Raw genomic sequence first — 21,674 nt, forward strand, 5'->3', positions numbered from 1 at the left:
CGATTACAGCAACTTATAAAAAAAAAAAAAAAAGAAACAGAAAATACATTCTTACCGGAGTCAGTTTACATTTGTATTAGAGTTGACATTTTTTTTCGATAGATGGCAGTTATACAAACAGTGAACTTCCTTATCGGCGGACAGTAAATTATCTCTTGCTACAATGGAAGTATTAAAAATGAACTATTATTGCCAGTCCTGTCGTCAAATAAAACGTGCTTGAACTCGTTATTTTCTTAAATAAAATTTAATATCTCTTCTAATACGGCTTTGACATATTTTCAAGAGTAGATAATTCAGGTAAATAATTATTTTTTTGTGTTATAGAATTGTAATATTAGATAAGATTTAAGATTTCAAATTATTGGAATAGTTGATATGCACATATCGAATTTTTGATTTATAAAATGTAGCTTGCATGATTATTAGATTTAACTTTGAAGATTTTACATTTACGAAAAAATTAATAATAGTCTGATGAGACTTATTAATATCTAGTTAATAATATCTAGTTTTTAGGATTGTTAAGACGAAATTTTTATTTCTTTGATGGATTTCATAAAAAAGATATAATAGCTCTAAGGAAATAAATGTTCATTTTCAATATGTAGGATCAGATACTCTTGCAACAATTTTTTCTGATTGTCATGATAATGTTTTTCTTACATTTCTTATAATGTATATAAATTTGATATTAATTAATACTAAATTGTTATAATCAATGAATTATTATTTTTACAAGAATGATTCATTGATTAATAAATCAATTTTATGATATTGTTAAGCAGTGTCTGATCCTGTAGATGCTGGGACTCAAGATTACTATACGAAGCATTACCATTTTAAGCCAGCTACGTTACTTTCATAAAACCATTATGACTTCTTTGCTGGTTCCTCCGGTGTCAGTGCGCGGTATGACATGCTTGGATCGTGATGCATTTACTACTACTATAGAGATACCTTGTTTGAAATTGTATAAAGTTACAATTTCAAAATTTATGCCTGTATTAAAAAAGTATCTACTTAGGATGCGGTGTTTAAAACCAGTTCAAAATATGGATGATGGTATTATTATTTACCTTAATCCAACAATTGTTAAAAATTTTGAAGATATTGATGAAGCTGATAGAAACTTACTAAAAGGCCAATACGAATATTTTGGAAAAACTCCGTTGACATTAAAATATGAAAACTGGAGATCAGAAGATATATTCAAGTCTATTCTTCCAGTAGAAATTGAAACGCCTACGTCGTTTAGTCAAATAGGGCATATAGTACATTTAAATTTGCGCGATGCACAGTTACCTTACAAGAATATCATCGGACAAGTTTTTCTTGATAAAATACCAACTGCTCGTACAGTTGTAAATAAAACAAATACCATAGACACGACATTTCGTCACTTTACTATGGAAATATTGGCTGGTGATAACAATACTGTAACTACGGTCAAAGAAAATGGCAGAACGTATCAATTTGATTTTGCTCAAGTTTATTGGAATCCACGATTATCCACAGAACATATGAATTTATTGAAGTACATGAAAGTTAACGACGTCTTATACGATGTCTTTGCAGGAGTAGGACCTTTTGCTATTCCTGCAGCTCACAAAAAAATTCAAGTATTTGCAAATGATCTAAATCCTGAATCGTACAAGTGGCTACAAAAAAATGCTGTTATTAATAAAATCAAACAGAATTTCCAAAGTTTCAATATGGATGGTAGAGATTTTTTAAGAGATATAGTTAGAACTGATATTCTCAATAGAAGAAATAATAATGCAATTGGTAAGGAACACATAGCTATGAATCTACCAGCATTAGCTATTGAATTTTTAGATGTGCTTCCAAATTGGTTTACTCTAGAAGAAATAAAGAAAGTTTGTTCTAATCCACCTATAATACATCTTTATTGTTTTGTGAAATTACCAAAAAATGAAGATGCTTGCAAAGCTGCAAAATCTTTAGTAGAGAACAAACTTGGTTGCAAGTTGTACACCGATTCATTGGTCGATATCCATAACGTTAGAGACGTTTCTCCGAATAAAGAAATGATTCGTGTATCGTTTTTGCTAACTGAAAATATATTTAAAGGCGAGGAGCCAGCAACGAAGAAACAAAAAATAGAAGAATGTACCGATTTCCATGTAAATTCTACTGATACAAATAGCAATTCTTGTTTGACTTATAGAGATAAAGACGACGATGGGAAAAAAGAAAGGTTTGCATAAGACCAAAAATGTATTCCAAGTACCAACAGCCCGTAGTATTAAATTGAAATCTAAAGCTGAGAAAATGGTGAAAAATCTGAAAAAAGTAAGTTTCTAAAATAATAGCATTGAAATATTCATTGTGAGTCTTGAAAATAATTTTCATAATAAAAAATACTCTGTGAAAATAAAACATGAATACTTCTCTTATTAGTTAGATTTAAAAGTAAATGAAACAACAACAAAAAAGACAACATTAACAAGAACAAAGGATAAAATGGCGTACATTGACAAACAAATGAAGGAATTGCATCAAGAAGTGTGTAGATCAGTTCCTAAGAAGAAATCTAATATTGGAAAAGTACAGAAGCAAGCAAATAAAAAAATAATCAGAAGTGTAATGCCAGTACAAACTGACGCGACGGCAACTTTAGTAGAACAAATGCAAATATGAGAGTTTAACTTATTTGTATCGAAGATAATTTTTTATACAATTAATAAAAAATATTATATTTGTTATATTTGTTATACAAATAAATAAATATATGTGTATATGATTTAACAAATGCGTTTTTATTATCCTTTTTCTACCAAATCCTGTATGATGTACAGAACTATAATAATTCATAATTTTCATCCATATAGATTATACATTAGTTATGCATACTGATTAATGTATCTTTTCTTATCTCAATTTACTTAGAGATTACACTGGAATGGAGGTGTATACAGCAGGGCTGATCGTGATAGGCGATGAAATCTTACGCGGACAAATCGTAGATACAAATACATCATATTTGGCACAAAAATTAAGAGCTACGGGAGTGAAGCTATGTAAAGTAACAGTGGTACCTGACATAGTGTGTATTCCAAATTTTTTCTATTTTAAAAATCAAGAGAAAAATATATTTATCTTTATGCATGTATACGTATGAAGAGTACAAATTAATGGCAATTTATTTCGTATAACTTTACTACAACTATTAATTTAATTTCTTATAACTTTTATTTTATTTTCTAAGAAAGTATTATCGATCATGACTCATATGTACTCTTCATATGTTATAAACAATTTTACTACTTTTAGGTTTTTGTATTAGGTAGAAGAAATCGCACAAGAAGTTTCTGAGGCATCCCAAAAATATTCCATTGTGTTTACATCTGGTGGAGTTGGTCCTACGCACGACGATGTTACGTACGAAGGGATTGCGAAAGCATTGAAAGTAAAACTTGAGTTACATCAAGAGTTGTTGAAATTTTACACAGAGTTACTTACTGGAAAGACTGAAATAGAACGTTTATCTATAGTACCATGTCCTTGCGATCTTATCTATGTTAATTCAACTGGTAGATATTACTTTCGTGAATATAAATCAGTCGTTAAATAGTAGTAGACTTTGGAAAGTATAAGTTTCGTATGTTTTTTTAGATGATTATGCGGTGATCAAGATTTCAAATATTTATGTTCTTCCTGGTTCTCCAAAATATTTTAAACCTGCAGTAGATACAATTATGCCTAAATTAAAGAAAGGTAATCCATTACATTTTGATTACGTTGATATTGAATCGGATGAATTATCATTAGTAAAGATATTGGATGAACAAGCACAACGTTGGAAAGGCAAAGTGAATATAGGAAGTTATCCTCAAGGAGAACCAAGTTTTTTGAATACTTTTGTAAGAATTACATTCGAAGGACTTGAAAACGATGTCATTAAAGCAAAAGAAGAGTTGATTTCATGTATACCAACTCATATCATTCAAAATATAAAAGAAAGATTTAGTATCGAACAAGCAGAAGTTGTTATTAATAATAGTAATAACGAGGAACACGTGCAGTGTGCAATTGACATTTTGGAACAATGCTATAATAAGTAAGTTTATCATTATAGGTATCGCAAATGATCGCTTAAGTATATACATACTTGTAATATATTTTTTATAGATATGATTCGAATGAAATTTTTCTAAGTTTCAATGGTGGGAAGGATTGTACGGTTGTGTTACATTTAGCTGCTTGTATTTGTGCATTGCGCAAAATTTCTCCTCCATTATGTTTATACGTAGCAGCTGATCCATTTTTAGAGGTATAAATATATTTAAATCTATTCATACAGCAAATATGATACATAACTTGAATATTATTAATATGATTTTATAGGTGGAAGCATTTGTAGAAAAAGCAGCTAACTATTATGGTTTAGAATTAATTAGAAAGGAACCGCCATTGCGTTTAGCATTGGATAAACTTTTGCATGATAAAAATTACTTAAAAGCAAGTCTAATGGGTATGAGAAAAGGAGATCCTGGGTCAGAAAAATTAAAAACATTTAGTGTTACCGATTCAGGATGGCCAAACATAATGAGAGTCAATCCAATATTATACTGGACGTATAGTCAAGTGTGGCAATTTTTAATTAAACACAAAGTACCATATTGTTCATTATATGACAAGGGTTACACAAGTATTGGCACAAAAACAACAACACTGCCGAATCCTTTATTGAAGGATCCTCAAAATCCATCTAATTATTTACCAGCGTATACTTTAAGCGATGTATCTGCCGAAAGGCAAGGAAGAGAATGACATTGATATTTATTAGTTTCAATTATAGTTTCATAGAGTTTCTTGCTTTTATCATTTATTCAATATATCACGTTTAGTTTCTTCGTGTCATTTTATTTCTTATTACGAGTATTTGCTTTCCAATATTTCGTTAAAAAAAAAAAAAAAGAAAAAAAAAAAAGGAAAATATGTTTAGTACGATCAGTATGTTTATATACTGAACGCAGAAATGTGGAAATGCAGAATGAAGGAATTTAAAGTAATGTAACTGTACTTTATGTATTAAATTTTTATATAAAATATGAGAAAAGAATTATCATAATACTGAAAATACTATAGCAATATATATGTACATATATACATATATGTATATAAATAAATAAATATATATATATATATATATATATATATATATATATATATATATATCCAGGGAAATAGAATCTTTTAAAGGAACCGATTTGTTGGATTAAATTTCTACTTTTTTCCGTACATAAATGGAGATCACAGAATATTTCAATGGAACGAAATTGATAAGAAATAAGATACTATGGGAAAAGAATCAACACCAATGAAGACAAAAATGTATACTATAGTTCGAGATCGATTGATTTGACTTTGAAGCTTGCTCTTGCTGACCAACGGTAACTAAGGGATGATCCGCGGCTGATCCTCGAATGAAGCCACATCATCGAGCTGATTAAAGGTTTCATGGATTTAATTTAACAGATATGGTATAAAAGGCCACGTCTTGGTTAATTCAAAAACAAGGTGAGGGACTGGCAGACGGTGACCACCAACATGTTCAACGACAGTATTCATTGGGAGGCGAGAGTTCTACCAGCAGGCCCACCACGTTTGTTAGGATGGAACGTCCCTGCCGAAGAATTGGTCCATATACCGGAACATTGGCTGGTCTTTCCTGAGCCTAATCCCTCCCTTCATTACATGCTGGCCCTGTTATATATATTATTCACATTTATTGCCTTGCTTGGCAATGGTCTCGTCATATGGATATTTTGCGCGTAAGTTAACATTCTTTTTTCCTCCCCCTTCAGATAAATCTTTAGCTAATTTATATCAGTGCTTCTTTTTCGATTCCATTGGAGTTACAAATTTCTTGTAAATTTTTTTTTATTTTTCTATTTTTTCTGTTATCTTTTTTATTTGTATTTTTGTATTTTTTATTTTTATTTTTTTTTTACTTTTCGATAGTGCCAAATCTTTGAGGACTCCCTCGAACATGTTCGTGGTGAATCTTGCGATTTGCGATTTTGCCATGATGATGAAGACACCAATTTTTATATACAATTCATTTAACACGGGCTTTGCTTTGGGCAATCTGGCATGTCAGATTTTTGCTACGATTGGTTCATTGTCTGGTATTGGTGCAGCGGTAACTAATGCTGCGATAGCATATGACAGATACAGGTAATATAAACAATTCTTTTCTTTTCAAAATAAATAAAATAATTTAATGGATATATTAATATTATTTTTTTTTTTTTCATTAGTACCATAGCCAGACCATTGGATGGGAAATTATCACGTGGTCAAGTGATCCTTTTCGTCGGATTAATTTGGGTTTACGTTTTGCCTTGGGTATTAATGCCTGCCATGGGTGTTTGGGGTCGTTATGTACCTGAAGGATTTCTTACAAGCTGTAGCTTTGATTATTTAACTGATACTGCTGAAACAAGATACTTTGTCTTAACTTTATTTATTTTCTCCTATTGCATACCAATGTCACTTATTGTATATTATTACAGTCAAATTGTTAGTCATGTTGTTAATCACGAAAAGGCTCTTCGAGAACAAGCAAAAAAGATGAACGTTGAAAGTCTACGAAGTAACGCCAATCAGAATGCTCAATCTGCTGAAATTCGTATAGCAAAGGTATATCATTAAATTTAATCAATATTCTGTTAGATCGATTCTTATGTTAGAACTTCTTATGTTAGAATATTGTTTTAATTTTTTAGGCTGCCATTACGATCTGTTTCCTATTTGTTGCCGCATGGACACCATACGCAGTACTTGCTATGATCGGTGCATTTGGAAACAAAGCGTTGCTTACTCCCGGCGTTACTATGATACCTGCATGCTTTTGCAAAAGTGTTGCCTGTATCGATCCATATGTTTATGCGATCAGTCATCCAAAGTACAGGTAATATGAAAATAAATAAATAATGAAAAAAAAGAAGAAATATTTAGAAACAAGATATTAAGCTTTTTATCATTTGTCATATAATGTTTAATTAATTATTGAATTAATTAAAAAAAAAACATTGTTAAATAGGCTCGAGTTGCAAAAACGATTGCCATGGTTAGAGCTTCAAGAGAAACCAATCGTATCCGACAGTACAAGTACGACTACCGAAACTGTAAATGCACCACCACCAGCTTCGAGTTAATCTACTTCTACATTTGATACAATAACGGATCGATGATTAAAAGAAAAAAAAAAAGAAAATAAAAAAAGTACGCTTATTATACTCCGATTGTATGATTGCTTTCATTGTAACTCAAAATATGTGATTATATTCTTGTATAGTAAATGACATTCCAATAAAGTAAATCCCTGGCATATAATATTTATTGTTAAACTATTCGGCTAATTACAAATGAAATATTTTCTACGATTCAACGAGGGATATGATGCGATAAAAGTGCTTTTTTTTTATAAAAGATGGTAAAGAATAATTGCAATTTCGTGAATTGTCAAATAATTTGTGATCTATTTCGAAGCAAAAAAATATTTCCAATAACGTAAAAAGACATTCGAAGAGACTTAACGTGAAATAATCGTGCAAGAATGTGCAAAGTTATTTTTATTTGAATTGTTAAAGATGAAATTGTTAAAGATTGAAAATCTATTGTAAAATATAATTTTCTATTTGTGTTATTAATTAATAAAAAAAAAGGAAGAGAAAAGTAATTAGTAATTCATAACATTGGCAAGCTCTAAAATTATCACTAGTTGTAACGAACAAAAAACTTTTATCTTTTTCTTGCAGTTTTATTTTTTTTTTTCACATACTATTGAATCTTACAATTACAGAAGAGTAGGCCTTGCAAGACCAAGAAAATAATCATTTTATATGATCGATCAACTTGGTTTGATCAGGTAGTGTATGAAATACTTCGATGTATCATGCAAATGTCTTTTCATCATATATCAAAAAAATTAATATGTTAAATGAAAGGTTTGATATTAGAATAAAATAAAGATTAGAGAAAGTTGTAATAAAAGTTAATAGCTTTTTTTTCGGATTAACGATTGAACGTAGAACAATTATACTTTTTTTAAGACTTTCTGTTTGCTCGTTTGCTATAATAAAAATAAATGTGCCAAAAAGAGACATCAGTATTTCTTCACTATCTAATCAACTAATCAGCTTCCTCATATCCATATGTCACGATACGTCTACGACGTGGCTTTTCTTTGTACTATTACACCGCTAGGTGGACTAATATTTTAATTATCATTAATTAATAAATAATAGATAATATAACAATAATTGTCATGATAATAATAATAATAATAATAATAATAATAATAATAATAATAATAATAATATTAATATTGATAATAATAATAATAATAATAATAATAATAATAATAATAATAATAATAATAATAACCGACTGTACACTCTCTAGGAACTTTCTACTTTTAACTACAATAGCTTACAGAAGACATTGATCCGCTTTCTGACTTATTTTTATTTGTTTATTTATTTATTTTTATCTATTAGTATTATTATTATTTTTTCTTTCTTTTCATTAAAAATCTTAAGCGGGACAAGGTATTGAGATCTAACTTTGAATATAACAGGTACGAAAACGATCGAGATCATTCGCGAAAAAGGAAAGGGGACAGGGGAGGAAGATTTTTATCTTTACTATGGAAATATTATTACATGTATCTTTCCTTTTCACGCGATTTTAGCAACCTTGTATATTCCGATGCCAGTGTCGACTCGATGTGAAAATTGTTTTTCAACGTATACATACATACATACATACATATACCTTCATACATATACAGATATATAATAATTTAAAAAGATATTGATCTGCTAATTTTTTTAATTCAATATTTAATATATATATGTATATATTATTTTTAATATGTACATAAATTTATATATAAAATGTTACATATATAAATTATAATTTAAAGAAATTAAATCTATAATTTTATATACATAAATTATTAGATAATTATAAAATATTATTAAAATATAAAAATATATTATAGATCTATTATAAAACATTATTCAAAAATTATAGATATATATATATAAAGAGATATATCAAAAAATTAGAATGTTGAATGAAAAGACTCATTAATGTCTCTCTTTTTTTTTAATTATTAATATAAAACAAAAATAGAAAATTTAAATATATATACATATATATATATATATATGCATGTATACGTATGAATATGTCGAGAAGATAAGTTTGAAGAAAAAAAGTATAATAATAAATTACTCGAGGCTCGAACTTTAGAGTTTAGACCACCAGCATAACAATGATTCCCTCACATGAAAAATATAAGGGAAGATATTAACTCTTTTTCTTGGCATAATTGTTTTTTTTTCTTTTCTTTTTTTTTGGTTTTCTTCTTTTCTTTTTTTTTCTTTGTTTTTCTTTTCGCAACTGTACAACTGTTCCCTCTACGATCTACTATAACAATAAATAGAAACGATGTTGTGCAGATATGTCCTTCCTTCGTCGATGATGCTTCGATATACATTTTCACAATATCATTTTTAAAGATAAGATCGAGATACAGTCAACAAGATAAGATACGACTCGTTATCATCGTAGTGTTCCTCCAATTTTTTTTTTTTTTTTTTTTTTTTTTTTTTAAAGAAAAAGAAATAAAAAAGAAAGTAAAAATAGAAAACAACAAAAATAAAGAACATGTGACGAGCGATCAGTCGAATATTTTTGGACTTTTGATTTTTAGGGATGTTATATCAAATTATTTATCATTTTTATATTATATATATATATATATATGTATACATATATATATATGTATATATTTTTTTTCTCTTATCAAATTCGATCCAGGTCGAGCTTCAAATATTTTTTTCTGAAATCATCAGATTAAATTTTGTTTTTCCTTTCTTCATTTTAATTTAAAAAGAATTTTTGTTTATTTGTTTATGTGTTCGTTCGTTCGTTCGTTTGTTTGTTTATTTTTTTAAATTATTATACCAAATCAGAAATAGTTTAATACGGCTGGACACCGGTATCTGAATTTACTATACATGGATGATATCTCGAGTCTCTCTACGATATTATACGAGCACGTTCTAAATATTCTGCTGCTGCTGCTGATTGCTTGATGCTGCTTGTTTGTTTACTTGCTCTTACTGCTTTTTCTTTTTTTAATTATTATTATTATTATTAGTATTTTTTTTCGGTTTTTTAAACTTTTCATTTACTCTTTCAACTTTGACGATGAACGTTTTTAAGCACGCACGAAGTACACTTTTATTTATTTATTTATTTATTTATTTATTTATTTAATTATTATTATTAATTTTTTTTCTTCTCTTCTTCTTAATTCCTTTTTGTTCGATTAGCAGCGCATCATAGCCGTGCAATTATAAGCGCGCTATTATTATTCGTTAAATTGTTAATCGAATAAACAATTTTATACATACTCTAACGATATTATTATTATAGTTAACGAGGATTTGATATTTTCATACGACGACAGTGAAAGGGAATTGAACGGAAGCAAACGCGGAAATTAACCGGCTTTTATATATATATATATATATATATATATATATGTATATATATATCTATTTATTTATTTATATATACCAGGTGTTATTTATATTAAACAAAACGTTTTAAATGTTTATCTTAAAAGCACATATTTTGTTTATATATCTCGAAAAATTGAAGAAATATACGATTATAAAAATTTAGCAATAACAATTAAAAAAATATTTCATACAAATGTTATCAGATTTTTTTTTGTTTTGTTACTTACTTTTTTCTTTCGTTTCTTTTTCTTTTCTTTTTTTTTTTAAATAGAATATGTTGCTTTTATAGAAAAATATTAAAAAAGAAAAAAAATGATCTTGAAACGTTCTGAAAATCTTTCATCAAATAAAAGACAATAAATGTAAAAATACTTGTGCTTTAAAATCAGATAAATTTTCTTATTCACGAACATGATGTGTTTCTAAAATAAAAATTCGTAACAGTTTATTTGGAACACCCAGTATATACATATATATTGTATATATATGTCGAAGTTTCCTTTCATTATATTTATATTCATTAGTTAATCAATTTTTCAAACGTGTGATCAATCGAGGCAGTCGATACGTTATATGATCCAGGTAAATATATATCAATTCGATCAATATCGATCATTGATCTATCATCGATCAATTTCAAAATAATTTTGTCTTGTTTTATTTTTGTTCTGTCCTTTTTTTTTCTTTCTTCTTTTGGTCAAACGACTTGCGTCGAAATGTATGTTATATCATTTATATAGTACAATTCCATATTGTTTGGGATATATATATATACATATATATATATATCTTTATATATATTATTTATGATAGATCATTCACATTATATCGTGCGGCTCTTTAGAAAATTACTATTATCCTTTTTTTTAACGAGGATCGATCATTTCAAAAGGAGCAGCCATTTTCTTGGGAACTTTAAGTAAGGCAGTATAGTTGAGAGATCGCCAATTTAACTCCACGCGTTTACTTTTGTTCAACACTGTCTCTCTCTCTCTCTCTCTCTCTCTCTCTCTCTCTCTCTCTCTCTGATTTTTTATTTATTTCTTTATATATTTATTTAATTCTTTTCTTTTATAGTAATCGTAACATCGCGATTGATGCTTCAATCGATCGATTGAAACGATTAGAAACTTGTTGTTAAATAGAATTAAAAAAAGATTAATTATTTAATTAAATAATTAATTAATTAAAAGACTGAATTTATTTCAGTTCAGAATATTTATTTTAATTAAAATTATGTAAGCGAATAAAACGAAGAGAGATAGAAAGAGAGTGAAAGAGAGAGAGAGAGAGAGAGAGAGAGATTTTTCGAAATTCACATAAATCGCATATATACGATCATTATATTTTTTTATTTTACTTTTTATCCGTTTTTTTTTTCTTTTTCTTTATAGCTCGTTAAGATCAACAGATCTAAACTCGTTTACATATTCTTTCTTCTTTTTCCTGTTTTTCAGACTCTAGTTAGATTTAAATCACGAATTTCGGTGTGTTAGTATCTTTATGGTTTGTGAATATTTCTTTTTATTTGTTCGTCGCTTTTTCTCTCGTCGGTTTCTCTCTTCTTTTTTTCTTCTTCTTTTTTCTCCTTCTAATTATTTTTTTTTCTTTTTCTTATTTAATGCATACATCATAATCTCGACACGCAAAGCTCGACTTAGCTTAATGATTACTTACTCAAGGTTTATTGGGCCGTACCGGAAACATTATATATTTTTAATGGCGTTTAATCAATTTCTTTTTCTATACTAATAATAAATATGGGGAAAATAAAAAAAGGAAAATAAAAAAAGGGAGAAGACAAAATAGCATATCTATTGCTTGCGATATCATTTTTCTTGTTTCTTTTTTTTTTCTTTCTTTTCTTTTTTTTTTTGTACGTCCGCCATATTTCTTTTTTGTTACCAATATTTTTATAAATTTTCTTTTCTTATTTCTTTCGTTTATTTTCATTTCTTTTTTTTTCCAATATCTGCCAAATTTTCTTTCGCATCAATGTTCTCGTAATTTTCATTAGTTACTTTATCTTATTTTATTTTTTAAACAATTGATGCAAGTTCATGATATTGCTTGTGATATCATTTTCTATTATTTTTTTGTACATTTGCCATGTATGCATATTCTCTTTCTTATTATCAACATTTGTATCATTTTTCTTTTCAAGAATAATTTATGTATGTACAGCCGACGTATTTTTTTTATCTTCTCTTATCGATGAATATATCTTTCATTTCTAATTCTTAATCTAAATTTATGCAGTAAAAAGTATTTTTTTTTTCTTTTTTTTTTTTCTTTTTATAGATAGAGGACAACGTCCTTCAGGTATCCTTCAATTCCCCTTTTTGAAAGATTATCTATTGCAAACTAGAGCATGACTGCGTTTCCTAGAAGACAAGGGCCTTAATTTCTTTGATAATCATGAAATAAGTAAAGAGCTTATCACTACTTGATTTGTGATTGCTTTTGTAAAAGTCAATTGCTTCTCCCATTTTAGAGGTCATTTTAAAGGCCCTTGACTTCTTTATGATAAACGCGTATCTCATTTACTTTATATAATATACATATACATATACATATACATATACATATACATATACACACATATATATGTATATACATGTGTATATATATATATATATATATATACACATAGACATACAATTTTGACGAAGAATCAGCGACGGCAAGTAGATATTTATTTTTTAAGTTCTATCAGTTTGTTCCTTAATTCAATTCAAATTGGTTTTTTTTAATTTTTAATTTTTTTTTTTTTAATTCAATCTTTATGATTTTTGAAGACTCAAGAATCTCTTTAGTTTCTTTTCGAATTTTGTTTTCTGATTTTGTCTCCTTTTTTTGAAGGAGATCTAGTTTCATTTTTAGTAAATTTGTATTCATCTCATCCTTTTGAGAATAATCGCTATGAAAATTCACGTCGATCCATAAAGTGGAAAATTATTTACTTCTTTTTGTATTCCTCGACTCTTATTTTTTGTTTTTTTTTGTGTTCTAATTTCTAAATTATTATCATCGTTGATATGGAAAAATAAATAAAAAATAAAAAATTGTCGAAATGATCAATGATTTAACTTCATAAAGATTTAATCCTCTATAATATCCAATTTTTTTTTTATTGGATTCAAAATAATAATTATAGTACTACCTTTATATTAGTAAAAAATTATGGTATTGTTATACTATAATATACTTAAATAATTTTTCTTTAGTATAATATATTGATATAATATTTAGTTTATCTTTCTCTCTAACAATAAGTATGATTATACTTTTTTATACTATACTAATAAGATACTAACTATACTATACTTTACTACACTAAATATACTAAAAAGTATAATATTATATTATACTACAAATATATTAAGTATAATTATACTTTTTAGTATAGTATACAATTATAGTATAATTTAGTATAGCATATAATTATGATATAATTTAGCATAATTTAATTAAACTTTTTTGTATCTTATATTATTATATATCTTCATTATTATACTAATTATATTTATATTTTTGATATAGTATAATAATACTCATTGTTAGTATTATAATATATTAATATAATATACTAATAGTGTAGTATATTAAGTATAGCACAAGAAATAGTATATATATAGAGATATAGTATATACCAAGTATAAAAAATATAAAAAGAATTTCAAACATATATAAAATAAAAAAATTAATAAAAATTCTTTGCCAATAATATGAAATAAAATTTCAAAATAAATATAAAATTGTTTCTATTTGAATGCTGTATACATATATATGTATGATGTTATAGAGGATTAAATCTCGATTGAAAACAATAATTATATAGAATCCGCGTGAAGAGTAGGAGAATGAATTGATACCGATATCGGTTACGATGAAAAACGATACTCTTGAGGAAGACAATTCGTGTCGGAGCTTTTGTAAGTTGCACAACTATGACTACTCGTAGTCGACGATTTATTCGATACGGGTTTTCTCTTTTCTTCGGATTTCCTAACAACTTTGTATGGTCTTAATGAACATATCAACATCGTTTGACTGTCCTTCGAAGCTTCGTCCGTATGCACTTTCGTACGTTGCCTATGTTCCTCAGTTTCTTTATTTTTATTCTCTGCTACTGTTTCATCACGTGCATGTTTCTCTTCTGGAACAGGGTTAATTAATACACTTCTGTTAGGGTTAATAAAATTATTATGATTTATCATATTAGATAGAAGTATATTATATATATATAATATATCATATATTAAATAATAAAAAATAAATATATATAATATATATATATATACATAAAGAAATATAAAAATACAACGATCGATTAGAAGATACCTTCAAGGACATCGTCGAATAGTAATCTCGGTATCTTGGCAATACAATTTTTCCCATCGGTTTGATCAATCGAAAAGTCCCTTTCAGCATTGTTGTTAGTTCTGAAGATGGATTCGAGAACTTGCCTCGATAAAAGTGGTGATACCGGTTGCTGCTGCTGCTGTTGTTGCTGCTGTTGTTGCTGATGTTTCGGACGTGTCTCGTTATCACACATACTTCCCATTGACGTATTATCGGTTATTAATTTTTCCGTATCGGAATCGCCGACATTGTTGTAATAATTGTTGCTACTTTCTGATTTCTTCAAAATCGATTTAGCGACACGATGTTTATCTATGAATGGTACACCTTCGCTGTCTATCGAGTCTGCTGACAATGAGAGCTTGCTTTCGGCGGCGGCGTTTGTGCCTGAAATGCCCAAATTTTTTGCGTTTCTCTCTTTTTCTATTTTCTATTTTTTTTTTCTTAGTCTTTTTGTCCTTCCGCGTGGGTGTGTTTTTTTCTCCAACTTTCAAGTGATTTATTAATTATTTTTTTAATTAACGAAGGAAAGAAGAAGAAAAGTTTTTTTTTTTCTTTTGAAGCTTCCGATTCATCATTTCATTACAATTCGCTTGAAAAACTCTCGCGAATATACATATATATAAATATGAAGTATATATGTATGTATGTATGTATGTGCATATAAATACGAGCAAAGTAGGTTACGATTTATACAAGGACAAAGTCATTTAATCGAATTTTTCTTTATGTATCTTTATTGATTACTAAGAACATATGTATGTTTTAAGACCTCTTTGAAAATGTCAAAAAATTTCTATCCGTCTTTTCTGATTCGTAACACGCGAACGTAACGTTCTAACGAAGGTAATGAAACAAAAAGCTGCTTCAAATTCTAAGCGTATCTACGACTTGTGTTTGCCGTATCTTGATTGCATCGATCAACGTACCGATTTATTTTTCCTTTTCTTTTTTTTCCTTTTCTTCCTTTCTTTCTTCTTTTTTTTTTTTATTATATAACCCTCTATAATATATTATATAATTTTAAGATCTATATATCTGTTTGTGTATGTGGGTATATTCGTTTTCTTTTTTTTGTCAATTTTATTCAAAATAATTTCATTCAAAATTAATTCAATTATAGTTAATTATATTACATTATATATCTTATGTACATGGTCTAGTATAGTATAATTATATTCTAATATAAGTTATACTATAATTTCCATATTATATAATATTTATATAAACATGAATACAAAAAAGTTTATAGAGGGTTTATATTATAGAGGATTAATACATAAAATGTCTACTTTCTTTTTTTAAACGTTTGAAAGACTATCATTTTACTATCTAATAAAAAAGGTACATTCAGTATAAAAAAAAATATATATATATATATATAACAACGAACTTTTTGTATATCTAATAAAAAAAATTATGAGAAACATTACATAAATATAAAAAAGCAAATATATTAACAATTATTATATAATAATTATATGTACAGAAATGTGAGAAAAATGAACAATAAAATTAGTACAACAATAACAAATGTATTATACATATATATACATACATACATACATACATACATACATACATACATACATACATACATACATACATACATACATACATACATACATACATATATATATATATATATATATATATATATATTAGATGTGATTCCTAACATATAAATAAACAATTACCTGTACTGTAATGCCTAGGACCGCTAATCGATCCGAAGAAATGATGATTGATTATACGAGTTGCGGATGCAAGGCTATTTGTCGGTCCGAACGCGAATGGTCGTCCACCACGTAGTCCTCCATAGTGATTATTATTGTTTTCCATCTCTTTCACAGTGATTCGAGTAGACATATTATCCTGGTCGCAGATAAATTGTGCACGAGGTCTGCCGCTCTGCAATCAGCCCCAGTGTTATAACTAATACAACACATAGACTCGTTTACACTTCAAATTTGCCTGACATGCAAGCATTTTTCTTTTTTTTTTTATACATATATATAATTTTTTAGAATTAGTACAAGTCAAATTTTATATACATACATTTATACGTGTATACAATGAATGTAAAATTGTTTTTTTACGTTGCTTATAATTCTTCATTAATAGGTTTATTTTTTGTTCTTAAATACGATCATTCTATATATATATATAAATATATATGAAAATTAATATAAAAATACTAACATCAAATTTTATTGATAAAATTTGTATTAATAATTGAGATTTTGTATCGGTCATTGCGATGTATCGGTCGATAAAACAGTGTTAAAAGAAATAATTAAATTGAATATTGTTTATTTTTTACTAATTTTTAATTATCGAATATAATAAAAAATTATATTCAATTAGATCTTATCACAAAATTTTTGATTGACATCGAAAATATTTCGATTTCGATTATCGGTCGATAAGAAAGTATAGAAAGAAAAAATTTTGTCGAATACAAATTTGTTAATTATCAGATATATAATAAGGATTAAGATACATATGAAAAATAATTATATAAAATTAAATCTTATTATGAAATTTTCATTAACAATTAAAACAAGACATTGAGATTGTAATTATCTATCGATAAAGAAGAGTCTATAAGAATGTGTCGATAAAAAAGTTTTGAATACAAAAAGAGAGTAATAAAAAAAAAAAAAAAAAAAATTCGAATAAAAATCTACGAATATATATTTTTTGTTCTTCCCTTTTTTTAGTATTATGTTTTTCTTTTTTACATTCACTATAAACACGTATTTTTTTCTGTAGAAAATCTCGATCGAGATATAAGGCGAAGTCGACGATCCGCTTGAGCTTTCAATAAAATAAAACGCAATTCAAATTTTCAAACGCAATTCTCTTTCTCTGCGATAATGAAGAAAGATAACGAGAAGATATTGTCAATTCGAAATTGGATAAATTAGAACAGAGCCAGGAACGTGGGATGTTTTTAAATAGAAACGTATGTATGTACATGAATCGATTAAGAAGGCGTGACACTTGCGATTGCGAGCTTCAAATCATTTCTATTGTTTCTATTATCTATAGATATATTATATACGCACACACAAACGCTGTATTTTTTATCTTTCAAAAAACTATTAATACTTCAAACCACATTCAAAAAAATTTTTTTTCTTCTTTTTTAATTTGCATAATAATCAAATGAAATAAAGCTGATTGCTCAAAGAAACGATTTGAGAGTGCTGCTTGATGCTTATATAGAATACATAATATTTATATAATATATATATATAAATATATACATATAAAATATATATATATAACTATATATTACATATATATATACACAAACATATATTATACAGAGTGGGTTCCGAAAGTTCTTAGATTATTCCAAAAAATCACTTATTTTTCTTCGCGACTAAACTAATCATTTATGCATTATTATTCATTCTTCTTTTTTTCAAATTGTACAACTAATAGATTAAAAACAGAAAAAAAAAAACATAGAACACTGAAAAACTTCAACAGGCTACAACGATTTTATGCCTATCTCCTATTTTTAAATAAAATCACTTGAGAACTTTTAGTCCACCCTGAATACGTGTACACGCATATATACATATACATATATGTATATAGGTATATGTAATTGAACGTGCAAGTATAAAAGTGAAAACACGCAAAGGATAAGCAACGACGTTCGTTAGACGTAGATCGGTCAAAAGAATAGAGAGATGGAAATAGAAAGAAAGAGAGAGAGAGATAGAAAGACAGACAGAGAGAGAAAGAGAGAGAGAGAGAATGAGTAAGAGAGAGAGAAAGAAAGAGAGACAGAGAGACGAAGAGAGAGAGAGAGATAGAGAGAAAAAAGAAAAGGTTGCTTTTTGACGAAGAGGGTGATTCAATGGTCGGAGGTTACGGGGTTGTCGGGGGTGGTAATACAGTACAGGGATAGGCATTTTTAAAAGCGTTGATTTAGCGATGAACATAAACGATACCCGCTGTCTGAGGCCTCTCTTTGGCTCGAGGACATCGATACTTCCAATGTCGTTTCTATGATCGAGACAAAGGACGGTCCTGGCGACTCGATAAATAAACGAGTTTCTCAACTTCTCTCTTTGAGGATCGACGTGCCCGCGATATCGCGCTTCGCTTCCACGCGAACGTGGACATTAGAAAAAATTCTATTCGCTTTCGGCGATATTCATCTGTATTCCATTTCTGATCTCGATGGTTTGCGCAACTGAAAGAAGGAGGGAGAAGATTTCTATGATAGAGAACAAATTTTCTATTTCACGATATTAGCAAAATTTCGAGGGCAAAAAAAATAGAAATGAAGTCGAGTTGCCCCGAGGATTTTTCTTTGTTTGTTTGTTTGTTTGTTTGTTCTCTGTCATTCTTCGATATTTATCTGCTTAATAAGACATTAGATATTTATTTTTACCATTCATGTATTAATTTCGTCGTTCTTGTTATTCTTGTTCGTACTCTCTTCCTCTTAATATCAAATGTTTCTCAGATTAATCTCTCTGCGATTATTTTTTATTCGAAGAAGTTTTTCATTGGGTGATTAAAAAGAAAAAAAAAAAAAAAAGAAAAAGGAAGAAAAAAAAGAAAGTAAGATGTATGTATTTTAGAGTAAGACGTGACGTATCTAATAATAGAAATTTTCTTGTCGTCACGATTATTTTCAAGCGATAAAAATTAAAATTGTAAACTGCTTTCGTTAAAAAGACGGACGACGTATTTAAACGGATATTAAATATCAAATTAGATCTACCTCGAAATGGGCTTGCGTTTCTATCTTCAGATTTGATTTTATTTGTTAAATAATCGTGTGGCGACCAAGAAAATTGCTATTATTGATTTGTCAATATTTTCATTACATACAAACATTACCGACATATATCGTTATTCGTCATTGTAGAATAATATCAAAGATATAAGATACAACAAAATAAATTCAACCGCATACAGAGAGAGAGAGAGAGAGAGAGAGAGAGAGAGAAAGAGAGAGAGAGAGAGGAGAAGGAGGAGGGAGGGAAACCTCACCATAATAAATCAATAGCCTCAGCTGTACGTATATTGTATTTTTAGGATAAGGAAGAAAAAGAGAGAAAGAGAAAGAGAAAGAGAAAAAGAGAGAAAGAGATAGAAAGAGAAAGATAATATGGAAATGAAAGAAATGAATGATGTTGACGACGAGGAAACTTACTTAGAGATATAATGCTGACAATTAGAAAACGGATTAGAATTTTGATCGACTATTATACTAATAACGATAAAAATCTAATAATAATAATAAGAATAATAATAATAATAAGAATAATAATAATAATAATAATAATAATAATAACAACAACAACAACAACAATAGTAACAATAAGAACAATAACAAACAGGTCTAATTCCAACGATAGATCTTTCTAATTAAAAAAGAAAAAGAAAAAAATAAATGAAAAAAGAAAATGAAAAGACAAAAAAAAAAAGATATCTCTACAGACTTACTTGCTGAATACGTATTTTTCTATGCTTTGGTATGGAGTCATTCAGGGCGACCTTACTGGGTTCGTTGAAAGGACGAAGATCCTTGAACGACTCGACTGTAGGAGATATATCGCTGATATTACGGGCAACTTCCCCTGATACCGATTTCTTCACTCTTCTATCTCCTCCAGTAGTATTATTACTTCCTCCGCACTTTTCGGCTGCTTCTAATGGATTAACGTAAAGGTTGCTGTCCGCTTCTTCGGTCAGGTCGCCCTTCAAACGTAAAACAAGAAAAAATGGTCGATCAGATGATGGACGATGTAACAGTTATTAGGTAACCTTCCTACCTGAGAATGAGACGGATGTGTTTGACAACTGGCATAAGTGTCTGAACTGTCAACGCTCCCTTGTTCGTTATATACTTTGCCGAACGTCGAAGATGATATATCCGGTGGTTGTAATGGTGACGTCTTCGTTTCAGCAAACATCGACGCTATACGATCTATCCCGCCGCTAGCTGATCTGAGAGATCGTAGCTCCTGACAAACGGGATTACGAAAGTCGCTCGTCGCCAATGGCATTATGTTCTCGGCGTCTCTGAACTCTTTGTACTCCTAAAAAAGATCGAGGAGTTTGGCTGAAACTCGCCCCCCATGTCGCCCCCCTCCTACAACCCCCTTGGTCAGAGATGATGCCACCTTCGCCTGATGTTTTTGCTCTCTCACGGATTAAAATGACAAAGAAGAAGATAGAAGATAATAGAGGAAATAGAACAAGTAACAAAAAAAAAGGAATCAAAAGAATCACCATACTTTTACTCGCGATTTCTCGAAGCTATTAAATAGGATCTATTATCGATCGACGAAGACTTGATTTTGCAAAGAATTGTCGAACCGAAGAGTGACGGTGTTAAAAAGAATAGACGGGTGTGTCGATCGTCGACGTTTCTCGAAGAATATAAACAACTGTAGAAATTTAATATGGAATTATCGAATTGAATTTCGAATTCTTTCGTTGTATCTCGATATGATATTATCGTGATCTAAGTTTTATATTAAATCGAATGTCGAATCGATATCGTTTAATATTCTTTATAGAATATGTGAACATTATCGTATAGAGTTACTATTGTTCGATATTACTTACTTGACATTGCGGTAATTACGATCGTAATTTTGTATATGAAATTATCGAAGAATAAAACTCCTGAGAATGTTAAAAAAAAAAAAAAAAAGAAAAAGAGAGAAAGCCAAAGAAACGAAAAAGAAAAGA

The 21,674-nt window shown here is 28.4% G+C and overlaps 4 protein-coding genes across 7 annotated transcripts in view; 3 read left to right on the forward strand and 1 right to left on the reverse strand.

The window, feature by feature from the left end:
* The first annotated feature begins 147 nt into the window (after nt 1-147).
* On the forward strand, nt 148-4,963 carry LOC127072840 (FAD synthase-like). The gene is made up of 6 exons (XM_051013637.1): nt 148-300; nt 2,914-3,070; nt 3,311-3,557; nt 3,640-4,084; nt 4,156-4,297; nt 4,372-4,963. Exons 2-6 carry the CDS (start codon nt 2,927-2,929, stop codon nt 4,795-4,797), a joined length of 1,404 nt encoding a protein of 467 aa, XP_050869594.1. The 5' UTR covers nt 148-300; nt 2,914-2,926; the 3' UTR covers nt 4,798-4,963.
* LOC127061965 (tRNA (guanine(37)-N1)-methyltransferase) lies at nt 876-2,231 on the forward strand. Its single transcript, XM_050989496.1, has one exon. It carries the CDS (start codon nt 876-878, stop codon nt 2,229-2,231), a length of 1,356 nt encoding a protein of 451 aa, XP_050845453.1.
* A 256-nt stretch (nt 4,964-5,219) lies between the features above and the next one.
* Nucleotides 5,220-7,368, forward strand: LOC127072846 (opsin, ultraviolet-sensitive). Its single transcript, XM_051013653.1, has 5 exons — nt 5,220-5,801; nt 5,992-6,207; nt 6,291-6,672; nt 6,759-6,943; nt 7,076-7,368. Exons 1-5 carry the CDS (start codon nt 5,578-5,580, stop codon nt 7,188-7,190), a joined length of 1,122 nt encoding a protein of 373 aa, XP_050869610.1. The 5' UTR covers nt 5,220-5,577; the 3' UTR covers nt 7,191-7,368.
* Nucleotides 7,369-7,774: 406 nt separating this feature from the next.
* LOC127072816 (potassium voltage-gated channel protein Shab) overlaps nt 7,775-21,674 on the reverse strand; it is a 44,786-nt gene continuing 30,886 nt past the window's right edge. For 3 of the 4 annotated variants that reach the window (XM_051013562.1, XM_051013563.1, XM_051013561.1), the window contains 5 exons: nt 20,750-21,016; nt 20,421-20,675; nt 16,637-16,850; nt 14,919-15,326; nt 7,775-14,733 (listed from right to left, as the gene is read on the reverse strand). In XM_051013562.1, the coding sequence (XP_050869519.1) occupies nt 14,459-14,733; nt 14,919-15,326; nt 16,637-16,850; nt 20,421-20,675; nt 20,750-21,016 (1,419 nt within the window). In that variant the 3' untranslated portion in view covers nt 7,775-14,458. Of the gene's footprint in view, nt 14,734-14,918; nt 15,327-16,636; nt 16,851-18,910; nt 19,156-20,420; nt 20,676-20,749; nt 21,017-21,674 lie in introns of those variants that run through there. The other variant, XM_051013564.1, reaches the window with a different exon arrangement.

The sequence above is a fragment of the Vespula vulgaris genome, chromosome 2 (genome assembly GCF_905475345.1).
Source record: "Vespula vulgaris chromosome 2, iyVesVulg1.1, whole genome shotgun sequence".
Lineage (NCBI taxonomy): Eukaryota > Metazoa > Arthropoda > Insecta > Hymenoptera > Vespidae > Vespula > Vespula vulgaris.

What these genes read in the sequence shown, in the direction of transcription:
- LOC127072840 (XM_051013637.1), top strand. Translation starts at nt 2,927, where the DNA reads ATGGAGGTGTATACAGCAGGGCTGATCGTGATAGGCGATGAAATCTTA. An exon ending in TAACAGTGGTACCTGACATA is followed by an intron (nt 3,071 to 3,310) that starts GTGTGTATTCCA and finishes TTTTTGTATTAG; the next exon opens with GTAGAAGAAATCGCACAAGA. An exon ending in CAGCTGATCCATTTTTAGAG is followed by an intron (nt 4,298 to 4,371) that starts GTATAAATATAT and finishes ATGATTTTATAG; the next exon opens with GTGGAAGCATTTGTAGAAAA.
- LOC127072846 (XM_051013653.1), top strand. Translation starts at nt 5,578, where the DNA reads ATGTTCAACGACAGTATTCATTGGGAGGCGAGAGTTCTACCAGCAGGC. An exon ending in GTCATATGGATATTTTGCGC is followed by an intron (nt 5,802 to 5,991) that starts GTAAGTTAACAT and finishes ACTTTTCGATAG; the next exon opens with TGCCAAATCTTTGAGGACTC. An exon ending in ATCAGTCATCCAAAGTACAG is followed by an intron (nt 6,944 to 7,075) that starts GTAATATGAAAA and finishes ATTGTTAAATAG; the next exon opens with GCTCGAGTTGCAAAAACGAT.
- LOC127061965 (XM_050989496.1), top strand. Translation starts at nt 876, where the DNA reads ATGACTTCTTTGCTGGTTCCTCCGGTGTCAGTGCGCGGTATGACATGC.